General features: G+C 35.0%; 1 protein-coding gene and 1 pseudogene across 1 annotated transcript; one reads left to right on the top strand and one right to left on the bottom strand.

Moving 5' to 3' along the window:
- The first annotated feature begins 995 nt into the window (after positions 1-995).
- Positions 996-5,557, top strand: LOC109125498 (uncharacterized; annotated as a pseudogene).
- A 1,910-nt stretch (positions 5,558-7,467) lies between these two features.
- LOC104702832 (serine carboxypeptidase-like 9) lies at positions 7,468-10,992 on the bottom strand. The gene is made up of 14 exons (XM_010418752.3): positions 10,345-10,992; positions 10,125-10,270; positions 9,972-10,048; positions 9,752-9,874; positions 9,478-9,580; positions 9,364-9,401; positions 9,179-9,280; positions 8,977-9,066; positions 8,805-8,891; positions 8,628-8,699; positions 8,417-8,535; positions 8,081-8,194; positions 7,946-7,991; positions 7,468-7,857 (listed from the first exon to the last, which is right to left on the bottom strand). Exons 1-14 carry the CDS (start codon positions 10,467-10,469, stop codon positions 7,777-7,779), a joined length of 1,323 nt encoding a protein of 440 aa, XP_010417054.1. The 5' UTR covers positions 10,470-10,992; the 3' UTR covers positions 7,468-7,776.
- Between the last annotated feature and the right edge of the window lie 2,874 nt (positions 10,993-13,866).

The following is a 13,866-nucleotide window of genomic DNA, read 5'->3' as shown; positions in this document are numbered from 1 at the left end:
ATGTTGCTTAAACAGAAGCACAACACCCGGAACAAGCTACAACAAAGGGTAGAACAAGCTTGCAAGCATCTACAGTAGAAAGAACAAAAGGTACAATAAATACTGAAACTAAGATAAAGAGGTCTTAAACCCCTATAGATAGTGAGAACCACCAGGAAGATAGGCCACATGAAGTGACAGTAGTCTGCCCAAGACCTATTCATTGGCCGCGAAACGACGATATGCCACAGTGGAATGCTGAGATTCCGACGGGTTTTTATAAACCTAGCTCGCACTAAAGATGATAAGTCTTCAGCTCCCTGGAAAGGGAGAGTAGGTTGGGAACAAGTTCCCATAAGTCGAGTGACGGAGAAAAGATCTGGATGTTGCTTTTGTGGCTAGAATTTGGGCTTGAACGAGTGTTATCACTTGTTTGAAGGGAATCAATCATTGATCTAGAATAGTGTGCTTGAGCCAGTGTTATCACGGCTCAGGATGGAAGGGGAGATTCTTGAGTTTTGCGGTCGATTCTTGAGTGCCATCACCAACATATCAGTATAGACGATAACACTGATATGTTTGATGAGTAGAATTCCCTTGCTAGTTTCAACTCTCAATATGCTGGATAATGTCTCGAGAGACTTTTTATGGGGCAGCACCATAGAGAAGAAAAAGAAAACAACACCTAATTGCTTGGAAGAGAGTATTAGGAGTGTTTAATTAAGCTAGTACAATATGTTTTGATTAAGCTTAATAGAATAGATTTTCGGTTTAGATTAGTTTCGGTCTACTGTAAATTGTTGTATATAGATCAACATTGTAAAGTTAGTTAGTCAATTAATGAGAAAATCATTTAACAAAATCTCTTTGCTCATGAACTCTATTATGGTATCAGAGCTTTTCTTCCGCAATTCTCTGTGATTTCATCATCTTCTTCTTTGAATTCTCTACAATCTCACCGACGAAAACGTTTCTATCATCATTGGTTCATCTTCTGCATCGTTGATTTGGCGAAAATGGTGAAAAGAGGGGGAAAATTGAGGAATCGGAGTGAAACACCTGAGATCGATGCATCTGCAGTGAGGATCACTTGCGGATCAGTCGTGCTTGAATATCCAGAGGTGGGATTGGTGAAACAACAACGTAATCTCAAACCGGAAGGATATGGAACTCACAGATCTGCGTCGAAGTCATCAGAAGCTTTCGACAGTTCGTTAAATCTTCAATCATCCGATCACCCAGGTTTGATGATTGTTGCTCATGCTCTTGATGGAACAAATTACAATAGCTGGTCGATTGCGATGAGGATTAGTCTAGATGCTAAGAAAAAACTCAGCTTTATTGACGGATCCTTACCTAGGCCATGTGAGAGTGATTACGATTTCAAGATCTGGAGTAGATGCAATAGTATGGTGAAGTCATGGATTCTTAATGTTGTGAGCAAGGAAATCTATGATAGTATCTTATACTATCAAGATGCAGCAGAAATGTGGGATGATTTGTTCACGAGATTTTAAGTGAACAATCTACCAAGGAGGGGTCAACATGAACAAGTTGTAATGACTCTGAGACAAAGTCAACTTGATTTGCCGAGCTACTTTACGAAGAAGAAGATTCTGTGGGAACAACTAGCCAACAACAAGTCTAGAAATGTGAAGAAGTGCGAATGTGATCATGTCAATGAGTTGCTTGAAGAAGCTGATATGAGTCGTGTTATACAGTTCCTCATGGGGTTGAATGATGAATTCAATAGTGTCAAAAGTCCGATACTGAACATGAAGCCTAGGCCAGGATTGAATGAGATCTATAACATGTTGGATCAAGATGAGAGTCAAAGACTGGTAGGAGTTTCTTCTAGGCCAAAGCCGCCTCCTATTGCTTTCCAGTCTCAAGTTGTGATTCCGGATCAAAACTCAATTCTGATGGCTCAAGGAAACTTTCAAAAGCCTAAATGTTCTCATTGTTCTCGAGTTGGTCACACTGCGAACAAGTGTTACAAGATCCACAGATATCCGCCAGGTCATCCAATAGCTAAGAAGAACAATTATGTTGGAAGTACAAACTTGGCAAGTACTGGTCAGATCGAGGATCAAAAGGATCAAGTGGGGACAGAGGTGCATGGAGAAATGTCAAATGATCAGCTCCAACAGATGATTTCTTATCTCAGTGCCAAGCTTCAATCTCCTAGTATCACTTCATGCCCTGACAAAGCTATAGCCTCGACTTCGAACTTTGTACCTTCTATCTCACAGATATCTAGTACTTTCCTTTCTTTATATGATTTTACTTTCTATGACATGTTGACATCTTCTATACCTCATGAAACTGAGTTTTCTTTTAGAGCTTGGGTCATAGATTCAGGAGCTAGTCATCATGTTACTCATGAAAGAAATCTTTATATAGAGTACCAAGCCTTAGATAGAACATTTGTTAGATTGCCAAATGGTCAAACAGTTAAAATAGAGGGAACTGGTTATATTCAACTTACTGATGCTTTGTCACTTTATAATGTGTTACATATTCCTGAATTTAAATTTAACTTGCTAATTGTTAGTGTTATCACTAAATCTTTGAAGTTTAAAGTGAGTTTTACTTCTGATGAATGTATGATACATGCTCTTACTCAGGACCTAATGATTGGGAATGGTAGTAAAGTCGCAAATTTATATGTCTTGAACTTGGATAAGTCTCTTGTTAATGTGTTTTGCTCTGCTTTTCCTGGTAAGCATGTCTGTTCTACTTCAAAAGATCCTTCTGAAATGTGGCACAAAAGGTTAGGACATCCGTCGTTTGCTAAGATAGAGTATCTCTCTGATGTTTTACTGTTGTCTAAACCAAATATCAATAAAACTAAAGTTCATTGTCGTATTTGTCATTTGTCAAAACAAAAACATTTACCTTTCAAATCATTGAATCATATACGTGAAAAAGCTTTTGAATTGATTCACATTGACACTTGGGGTCCTTTTTCTGTTCCAACCATTGATGGATATCGTTATTTCTTAACATTAGTTGATGATTTTAGTCGAGCAACTTGGATATATATGCTGCAACAAAAAATCTGATGTTTTACATGTCTTTCCTGGTTTTATTAAAATGGTTGAGACTCAATATAATACTAAAGTTTGTTCTGTGATATCCGACAATGCTCATAAATTGAAATTTGCTGATTTTTATCTGAAAAATAGAATTAAATATTTTCATTCTTGTCCTGAAACTCCTGAACAAAACTCTGTGGTTGAAAGAAAACATCAGCATTTGTTGAATGTAGTCAGGTCTCTTATGTTTCAGTCAGGTGTACCAGTAGAGTATTGGGGAGATTGTGTATTAACAGCAGTTTTTTTAATCAATAGATTACCATTTCCTGTCCTAGATAATAAGACACTCTTTGAAAAATGAACTAGTAAGAGTCTTGATTATCATAGTTTAAAAGCCTTTGATTGTTTATGTTATTGTAGTACTTCTTCTAAGTCTAGAAACAAGTTTGGACCTAGGGCTAGAGCTTGTATATTCTTAGGCTATCCATCAGGTTACAAAGGTTATAAGCTTATAGATATAGAGACATACTCAGTTTCTATTTCAAAGCATGTCATTTTTTATGAGGATATCTTTCCTTTTACATCATCTAATATCTCAGATGATGCAAAGACTTTCTTTCCTCATATTTCTCTCCCTACACAAATCAATGATGAACATTTGCCTTTAGTGCAATCATCTTCTGATGCTTCTCATACCACTGATGAGACATCCTCCATGGTTTAGGTTCAGAAACCAACTTGACAGAGAAAACTGTCTTCCCATTTGCAGAAATTTCATTGCTATAATAATACTCCTACAATAACTAAGCCTAAAAACACATCTCCTTATCCATTGGTAAATTATATTTTTTATTCATATCTATCTCAGCCTTTCTGTGCTTTTATTAATGCCATTGCAAAGTCGAAAATTCCTAAAAACTATTCAGAGGCTCGGTTGGACAAGGTATGGGTTGATGCTGTGGGAAAGGAGATTAGGGCTTTTATAAGGACTCAGACGTGGAGTGTTGGTGATTTGCCTCTGGGTAAGGTTGCTGTAGGTTGAAAATGGGTGTTTACAATCAAGTATCATGCAGATGGAAGTATTGAACGATACAAGGCTCGTTTGGTGGCAAAGGGGTATACTCAGCGAGAGGGAATTGACTTTGTTGAAACTTTTTCACCCGTTGTGAAGATGGCAACAGTAAAAATGGTCTTTTCTCTCGCACCTAAAATGCAGTGGTCTTTACATCAATTAGACATATCTAATGCATTTTTGAATGGTGACCTCGATGAGGAAATATACATGAAGTTGCCATCAGGTTATGCTGTAATTCAAGGATCAACCATCTCTCCTACTGTCCATATATGGCCTCAAACAAGCATCTCGACAGTGGTTTCTTAAGTTCAAGACTACTCTGAAAGGTCTTGGTTTCGAGACATGTCACGGTGATCACACTCTGTTTGTCAAAGAGACGGGTGATCAATTTCGTGTTGTCTTGGTGTATGTTGACGACATCTTAATTGCTAGTACAGATGCTGCAGCTGCTGGTCATTTGCAAGATCAGTTGAGTTCTCACTTTCAGTTAAGGGATCTTGGTCCTCCGAAGTTCTTCCTTGGTATTGAAATTGCTAGAAGTGATGCATGTATTACTCTTACTCAGAGGAAGTACGTTCTTGATCTCTTGGAAGAAACTGGTTTCTCGAACTGCAAACCTTCCCCTATTTCGATGAAGCCTGATCGGCAGATGTCGTTAACAGGATTGTTTAAGAAGAAATCTAAGGTGGTACTCGAGGAGATTGAACCAACTTTTGACTCTCTCGATACTTCACCAACTCCTATACTTTTGTCTACTGTTGAAAGTGCACTTCTTCCTGATGCTAAGCAATATAGGAGATTGATTGGTAAATTGCAATATTTGACCATTACGAGACCGGATATTTGTTTTGCGGTGGGAAAATTGGGACAATATTGTTCGGCTCCACGGAAGTTTCACCTTCAAGCTGCTCACAAAATCTTGCGATACTTGAAAGGGACCATTGGCTAAGGACTTTTCTACGGTAAAGATAATGACTTCTCTCTTCGCGGGTTCTCTGATGCAGACTGGGGTGCTTGTCCCGACAGTAAAATGTCGGTGACAGGTTTTGCGATCTTTCTTGGTCAATCATTGACATCTTGGAAATCTAAGAAACAACAGATGGTCTCGATGAGCTCTGCAGAATCTGAATATAGAGCGATAAGCAAAGCTACCAAGGAGTTGATCTGGTTTACATACATTTTGAAGGCATTGTTGATTCCTTTCTCTTATCCAACCTATTTGTATGGTGACAACACAACAGCTCTTCACATTTCTAGTCATTTTGTTAATCATGAACGTACTAAACACATAGAGATGGATTGTCATAAGGTCCGAGAGGTGATCGAAGATGGCATTCTCAAGACTATGTTTGTGCGGACAGACAATCAGTTGGCTGATATTTTAACAAAGCCTCTTCATCCAGCTCCTTTCAGAGACAATATTCGCAAGATGGGAGTTATCAACATCTACTCACCTCCATCTTGAGAGGAGGGGGGGGGGGGGGGTAGAAGTGTTTAATTAAGCTGGTACAATGTGTTTTGGTTAAGATTAATAGAATAGATTTCCGGTTTAGATTAGTTTCGGTTTAATGTAAATTGTTGTATATAGATCAACATTGTAAAGTTAGTTAGTCAATTAATGAAAAAATGATTTCACAAAATCTCTTTGCTCATGAACTCTATTAGAGAGTGTGGTAACCGAAGGAGGAAGGAGGACTTGGGTTTAGATCGGTGAATGAAATGAATAAAACTTGTTAGCTAAGGTGGGATGGAGACTGCTTCATGATAAGGCGAGTCTTTAGGCTCGAGTATTTAATTAGCTCGAGTAATTACCAATACACTTATTCATAAGATAGTATACACCAATATAGGTTATCCTTTTATTAATTCCCTAAAACCCAACTAGGTGAATATGAGAAAGATCTAACGATGGAAAGTCTTCTAACTGGTACCAAACATGTGACACTTTTACACGAATTTGCATCTCCAAAGATGTGTTTGTATCCAATACAGCTCGTTTTATTCCAAATCAACCTAAATCCTACAGAGACTCAATAAATGACTAAAGGAATTAAAAAACATAGTTTGACTCAACAAAAGTTATAAAATAAGACAGAAAACAAAAACTAAAAACCGATTTAGATCTTTGCTTGTACCCAAACTAAAAAAAGCTTTAACCAAGAGAAGAGGTTTGAAACACGAGAACTCACATATTATCTTGGGATCATCCTCTTAACAAATGCCTGCAAACCACTATCACAAAGTTCATATCTAACTGCACTACATTGTACTTCGTCATAATCGTAGCAACATAAAATCCCGAGATCACAAGGAACTTTCTGAGAGTCAAAGGATTTTAACCTTTTAACATTATAAATGTTTGCGCTCTCACATACCATTTGTGGGTTGTTGTGAAGAGTCATTGGTCCTCCACTTTGAGAAGTGTAGGGTTTGATCTGAGAGAGATGATCTTCTTGGGGATCATGGGGAATGGTAAAATCATAAGGTTTTGGACTGAGAAATGGTTGATTAACACACCTTTGTTTGAACTGGTGACAGGGACATTGCCTACTGGTTATGCAGAGGTGTATGCTCATGATGTATGTCAAAATGGAACAAGTTGGGTACTTGGGTGCTAACACAAATATTATGCCTTATGTTCTAGAGTTTCTATGGTTACAACTTACGGTTATAGTGGTGGATAATGTTACAGGAGTCCATGATATAGGCTGTCATGGAGTTGCAGTTCTGATGAAAAGTTTTCACTTCAGCATATAATCTCTTAACTCTTGATCACTTACCAAGACAGAGATGGGGGAGCTTCTTTGATTGTATCTGGTGCGTAGTGACACTAGAGACAGTGTGAGTGTTTCTATAGTTAGTAGGAAACCAATCTATCATAACTAATACAAAGAGATATTGAAGACATTTGTGTGATATGGGTATATGTTCGGTTTGTAAAAGAGGTGTGGAGACCATAATTTATGTTCTAAGATATTTCCTAGCGATGATGGGGATTTGGCAAAGACTTGTTCCTACACGGCTTAGGGCCTCATTTGTTTTTAAGTCACTTTTGGAATGGATTTTTTTAAAATATGGGATGTAAGAGGGAATTGGAGAACACTGAGTGGGGTAACCCTGTTTGCTGTGGCATTTTGGTAAGGGATGAAAGTGGAGATGTGGGAATGTTTTTGGGGAGAATATAAAATGCAGGGCATGGTGAGGTTTCTTAAGGAGCTGGCTAGAGATGTGTCACTCGCACACTAAAGTCAGGGAGGAACAATAACGGATGTCGTGCGAGTGGAAATGATTACTAAATGAAAGACAAAAAACACTAAAAACATTATATATATCACTAACTCATTTAATTCGAATATAGATTATCTGCATCTGAAATGATAAATAAGAACTCATATAAGAAATGAGCTTAGCTCAACTCTCTCATGAAAGATTACAACTCATTTCAACACCCGCAGGTTTCAAATATCATCAACAACTGATGAGTCAGCTGCCACATTATTATTAACCTGAATAAAAGCAAACAATCGCGCATAGCGCAATAACTCACGTAGTAGATAAAATTATATTGTCTACAGACATTTCATGTAATACATGTTTATTCATAATACATCTTAACACTTAAGCAAGATGGCCATTGATGATGATGCTCTATTACACAAGTTGGCCATTGATGATGATGCTCTATTACACAAGTTGGCCATTGAGCCACCTTTTGAACAGGATAGAGGTCTCTTCTGGTAGATACTCAGACGTGTGTCCACATCCCTATAGTCAAAACGTTCAAATCAATTAGAAAACACTTTTTAATGTAATAAATGGAATAAAAATGTTGAGTCGAAATTAGTAAACTTGCCTTGACAGTAGCAAATGTCATCTTATTCGAATAAGTCCTCGTGTATCTGTCAAAATAATAATTTTACGTGAGTTGAATAAGTTTGTGATACAACGAGAAAATGAATGAACAAGAGAAACGTAAAACAATATATACCCAGCGATCTCATCGTTTATTCTCCAAGGCTGCCAGTCACGAGTGATGGAATAATTGAGAGATTTTATCCAGGCTTGAGTTGCAATGGTAGGCGACACCATATCATGATCACCACTGCTCACCATAAACAATCTTGTTACTATTGATTTATACGAGCTTTGGTTCTATATATAGAAGCTAAACCCAAATGTCATTTGTCATCAGCTTGGATTTAGGAATCAGAAAATTAAATTTAAACATAAATATAAAATGATTTAAGGAAATTTTATTTTTATGTAATATATGCCAAATTTTTATTGATGTATAGATGTAACCCCTAGGGGATGTAACTATTACCTGAAGATAAGAGACCGGTAGCCAATAATGCTGTTTTTCTTATGGTATGGTACACTGCTCCTAATGTCGTTCTCGTATGGTATCACATGATTTAATCGCAACCAGTCTTCTGTGGTCCCCTGTATTCATAGATTGTCCCAAATTTAGACTTTTTAAATTTTTTTTAGAATATGAAAATTGAGTATTGATCTTCAATTACGCTTGCTAATACCTTTTTGATATGAAGAGCTTCGCGAACGCTCTCTGTGTTGGCCCAACGTTCTTCGAGATAATACTTATAATACTGTATAGGTTGATATGATATATCATAAAAAATGACTTGTGTTTTTAAAAATAATTGTTGAAGCAAATCTCCTCTCATACTGTAAATAATTATTAGATTACTTACAAAGCAATCAGGTTCCATATTTTCTGGATCTAATTGCTCATCGCATTTTGGTAGCAATATATCATAAAAATTTATGTCGTCAGTCAACTGTAAATACCAAAAAAAACCTGAATTAGTGATGATATTTATTACCAGGAGAAAAATAAAATCGACCAAATATAAGAGTGCGTACCTTATTGAATTCTTCAACAAGTTTCAAACATTTTTTGCTACGTGGTGGATCCACATTGAAATAATTTCCGTTACATTCTCTCTTTAGTGACTGTAAAAGATAATGTTTCCAACATTGTTCGTAAGAAAATCAAGATATAAAAAAAAGACTAAACTCTGTAGTCACAAAATAGCGAACTAAGCATATGACATATAGTTCCTACCTCGTAGAGTTCATCAGAGATTAGTGACATTCCATGAGCAAATTGAACACGATAGTTTCGTTCAGTTGCATAATCTGTTACCGGGTTTCCGAGCACATAACCCTGTTTTTGGTAAGAAAATTGGAAGTGTTAGAGAATTGTATATACATAATATAAGAAGCAAATTATTATAAATATCATTTTACCTGTAGGTTTATAGGAGGCTTGCAACATATATAATTTTCTGCATCACAGTATCTATATTGTTAAAACATGTGAGAGAGAAAACATTTGATTGGTAAAAGTGAGCAAAAACATACCTTTTGAGATTTTCTCAACGAGGGCAGGAATAAGCATACCGGCATAAGCATTTCCAGTAGCGTAAAATGGATTGGACAAATATTGTGGATGCTTGCTTAGCCACTGTAATTATATATTTAAAAGAAACACCAATTAAAACGTTTTAACTGATGCGCTAAACCAATCACCTCCTCGGTATCGGTATCTATAAATAGACCAAAAGAATTGCACATACACAAGAGTTTTAATGAAACTTCATTTGTGTCAGTAGAGTTATCGTATAATATTAATAACCTTTTGAAGAAACTCATGGATTTTGTTAACTTCAATCGTGTCAGTAGAGTTATCAAGTGGAGTTTTTGATGAATATGAGAATCCAGATCCAACAGGCTGATCCAAGAATATTATGCTCGCCGCCTAAAAAAAAATGATCCCAAATTTAATAAAATCATTAAGAATATAGATCCTTGGGTCTGTACGTGATCAACATATGAACATATATACTTCCAGCTACCTTTGTCCATGAATATGTAGTTGATACCAAAGAGGGCACACTTCCATTGTAACGCTCGGTTTTCACAGTCAAAGGGCCTATATTGTTTCCCCAGTTTAAGCAAATCTTTGAAAATAATCCTTAAAGCAATACGAAAAAAGTTATTAGATTTACCAATCTCCATAAGAAGGCCAGACAGAGAAGAACTTCCAGGTGCTCCCTCTAACCATAGAAGGAGAGGGTCTTCTTCTGGATTATTCTCAGACTTGATGAAATAGTAAAACAGTTGATCTTCCTCTTTCTCACCAATACCAATGTACCTTCATTCAAATGAATGATTAATTACTAACTCCAAACTCAAAACTAATTGTTACACAAGAGAAATTTAACAAACCCTGTTTCGAGTTCGAAAGGAAGAGGGCCTTCAAAACCGGGAAGAAACTTCACGATAGAGCCAGATTCAGCATGATGACACAAAACAAAAAGAAGCAGAAGCAGAAACTTTAATGTCATATTCATTTTCTCTTAGTTTCTATAGATTGTGTTCTCCAAGGAAACAAGGATCCTATATATATATAGTACATGAAGGGAGCTTTACAAGAATTGCACCTCATCGTTTGAAAACAAATAAAAATTTAACACGTGTTAGACTATTAATGTATATTAATCCCATTAATTTAATCTTACTTATGTTAAAAACATGAACGCATAAGAATCCCTACTACTATTAACATATAATTCAAAAAAATTCACGCGTTAATATATAATTCAAAAGCATAGCATCTTCTATGTCTAGCTTTGATCTAACTAATTCACCTGCAAACAATAAAAACCATTCGTTTTGATTTGAATACTATTTCAGCAAATAGTGATAATCATGATTCTGGAAATGAAGATCTTGGAGATGTACGTGTTAAAGCAGATAGGAGTTTTATGTGAATTTGTATAAATTTTCTTCGAGTTAAAACTTATTTACCATCATGTGTTATGTGAAAATTTCTTTCAAATTTTTCAATCAATACCATTTAAATTAGCTCGTTTTAAATCAAATTGAATCAATTTTTTTATTATATAGAAGTTTGTTGCTTGAAGAGCCAGGTGAAGAAGAGGAAGAAATTGGATTGGATTGTTTACGGTTCGGGTTTAAAAATTGGTTTCATTTTAGATTTATCTCGGTTTATATCGGGTTTGGTTCATTTTACCGTCTAAACTCAGAAAATTGGAGAAATATCGATTTGAGGAGAAACATGATTAGAAGTTTAGAACTTATGATTCAGGGAGACAAATGACAAGGTTGAAGTTATGCATAGATCTTGTACGTTTTCATAATTCTAAGGGGAGAAATAGAACGTCAATCCACTCTTAGAAGAAGGATTTATAAAATTTGATGAAATTTAGATTTGGAGAGATTTGAGTTTTTTTTTTTTTTTGGTATTATATATGGGTTAAATTGGTTATTTATTTTTTATTTTATTTTGGTTTTAGAAATGATTGGTGATTTGAGGAGATTTTAATATCATACTTCATGAAAATTTGTGGATATTTTCATACCGTCTTTGTTTCGCAAAGTTTAAACCGTTAAAAAAACTCATAGGGTGGAACGTAATTAACACAACTCACATGTGACACACCATAACAAAACAAAACGACGAGAGAAAGAGATGTTTTTGTTTTACGTACACAACCAATCTTCATGCCAGAACAAACAAGGTCTCTCAGTGTCAGAGAACCTCAATGCCAATCATGAACACAAGCATGAACCTTTATGACGAAGATATGAACAACTGCAGTAACTTGCTCTCCTTGGCGAATACAGTTAATACAAACTTACACAGAAAATTCCTAGTTGTTTTAACGCAACTAACTTTAGAAAATTGTAAGGCAATCTTTGTATTTCACATTATTTCTTACCATTTCTTTATGTCATAGAAATTAAGGAATATTAGCAATTACAACAGCCACAAAGGCATTCTTAGCAATCGAATAACATGCCTAAGAAAGAGCGAAAATGTCGAATATCACCTTGTGAATTTCTAAAGAATTAAATAGTTTAACTAGGTTGTGGCAATCCGAGAAGATTTGGAGCGCCTCCACGTCTTGGTCCAATGCGTATTATATAACTTCTCTCATTTCCTAAGCTTCTGCCTCCATAGCCGGCTAACAGTAGTCGGTAACTATAACATTTTTGTTTACATAAAACCTAAGGAATAAAAATTCCTTGATTTGGATATGACTCGTTGAGGGATGGCAAAAAGTTAACCACCCTCGAGAAAAAAATATGTTTCCGGCACCATCCAAAGGAAAAAGAGTGCGACTTCCATGAATGCCAATGGTGATGCAGAAGATCAATTCAAGGATAAGGCCTCTGCTGCTTCATATATTGTCGGCTGAGACGATACGAAATCTCTGTTTTCGACAAAAAGAGACCAATATTATTGAACGGTGATGCAGAGGATAAATTAGAGGAAGATACTCATTGCTTCATTGTCTATCTGCCTTCTTCCTTGCTTCCTAGGTTATTTCTAGCGAATGTTTTATTCTTTATTTTATTGAATGTTTTATGTAAATCTCCAAAAATCAGTTCAATATTTTTTTAAAATAAATTCTTATGTTTTCAATAACAGTGGATTTGATATATGATTTTTATTTTGAATCATTTTACATAAATATCAAGTTCAATAACATAGGATTTGAGAAGATATAAATATATAAACTGAATAACAGGTGAATTAAAAAAAAAATCACATCTTATAAAATCCTTATTTCATGGTCCAATGTATATTGATTATTGGTAAGGTACGTATGTTGGTTTTATGACATTTCATATGTTTAAATTGATTTCGTATACGAGTTATGTCATATTCTTGTTTTTTTCATTGTTAATTTAATGACTAGAGACATATGACGGAAAAAAAAATGACTAAAGAGTAAAGACATATAGAAGCGGAAGCAGAAATTATCAAACCGGTCTCTCTTAATTTCTAAATAATTAACCCCATAAGGTTACTAGAAATTTTAGTGGTGGTTTAGTAGTTTTTATTTGAGAAAGAATTGTCTTCTTGGTCGCAATTAAGGATTAATTCCTTTTAAACACAACACTAAATCATTCTATTTGGCCAGTCGAAATAATGTCATACTCTAGGTCTTTTAGAGAAGCCATAGAGTGGACTACTCGAACGATTACACACACTCACTCTAAAAGATTAATTGGGTGGTGAAAAGCCTGACTCACCCCTATTATTATTATTATTATTATTATTATTATTATTATTATTATTATTATTATTATTATTATTATATATATATTAGATGACTATATGTGCTACTACAGGGTTTGAATTTTTTTCTGCAAAAATTGTGTAATTGTATATCTTTTATATATTGAAATAATTTTAATTTTTTATTAGTTTTTAAACAATTTCATCATATAATCTTAACATTATTAGAAAATGATTTCATCATATAATCTTAACTTAAAGTCATGGTTTTATTTTGTTGAAGGTTAGTTTTGTTCTCAAAAATATTCTAGCAACAATTAATACTACCAGAATATTATTTAATATTAATGTTGAATAATTTAATAAAATAAGATTAATTCAATATATATGTGATATGTCCCGATAAAGAAACTTCTGTTGTTAAAAAAATCAGATGTTAAAAAAAAAAAAAAAAAAAAACTTTCTGTTGAGTTGTTCACTTGTTTTTGGGTGGACCACTTCCTTTTCCCCGAGAAAAAAACACGAGTTGGTCACTGGTCTGAGTCTCACAATTTGTCCATGCCGCTGGACCAATTTGTCCATGTCGCTGGTCCCTTACAATTTGTCTATGTTGCTGGTCCGTGATTGAATATTATTGAAATTTGGAATTTATTGAAATTTTGAATTCGATGAAATATGAAAATTTCATTGGCTTCAGA

Source organism: Camelina sativa, chromosome 7 (genome assembly GCF_030686135.1).
Source record: "Camelina sativa cultivar CO46 ecotype springtype chromosome 7, ASM3068613v1".
Taxonomy (NCBI): Eukaryota; Viridiplantae; Streptophyta; class Magnoliopsida; order Brassicales; family Brassicaceae; genus Camelina; species Camelina sativa.
The sequence above is the reverse complement of the archived record's forward strand: the minus strand, read 5'-3'. Positions and strand labels throughout refer to the sequence as shown.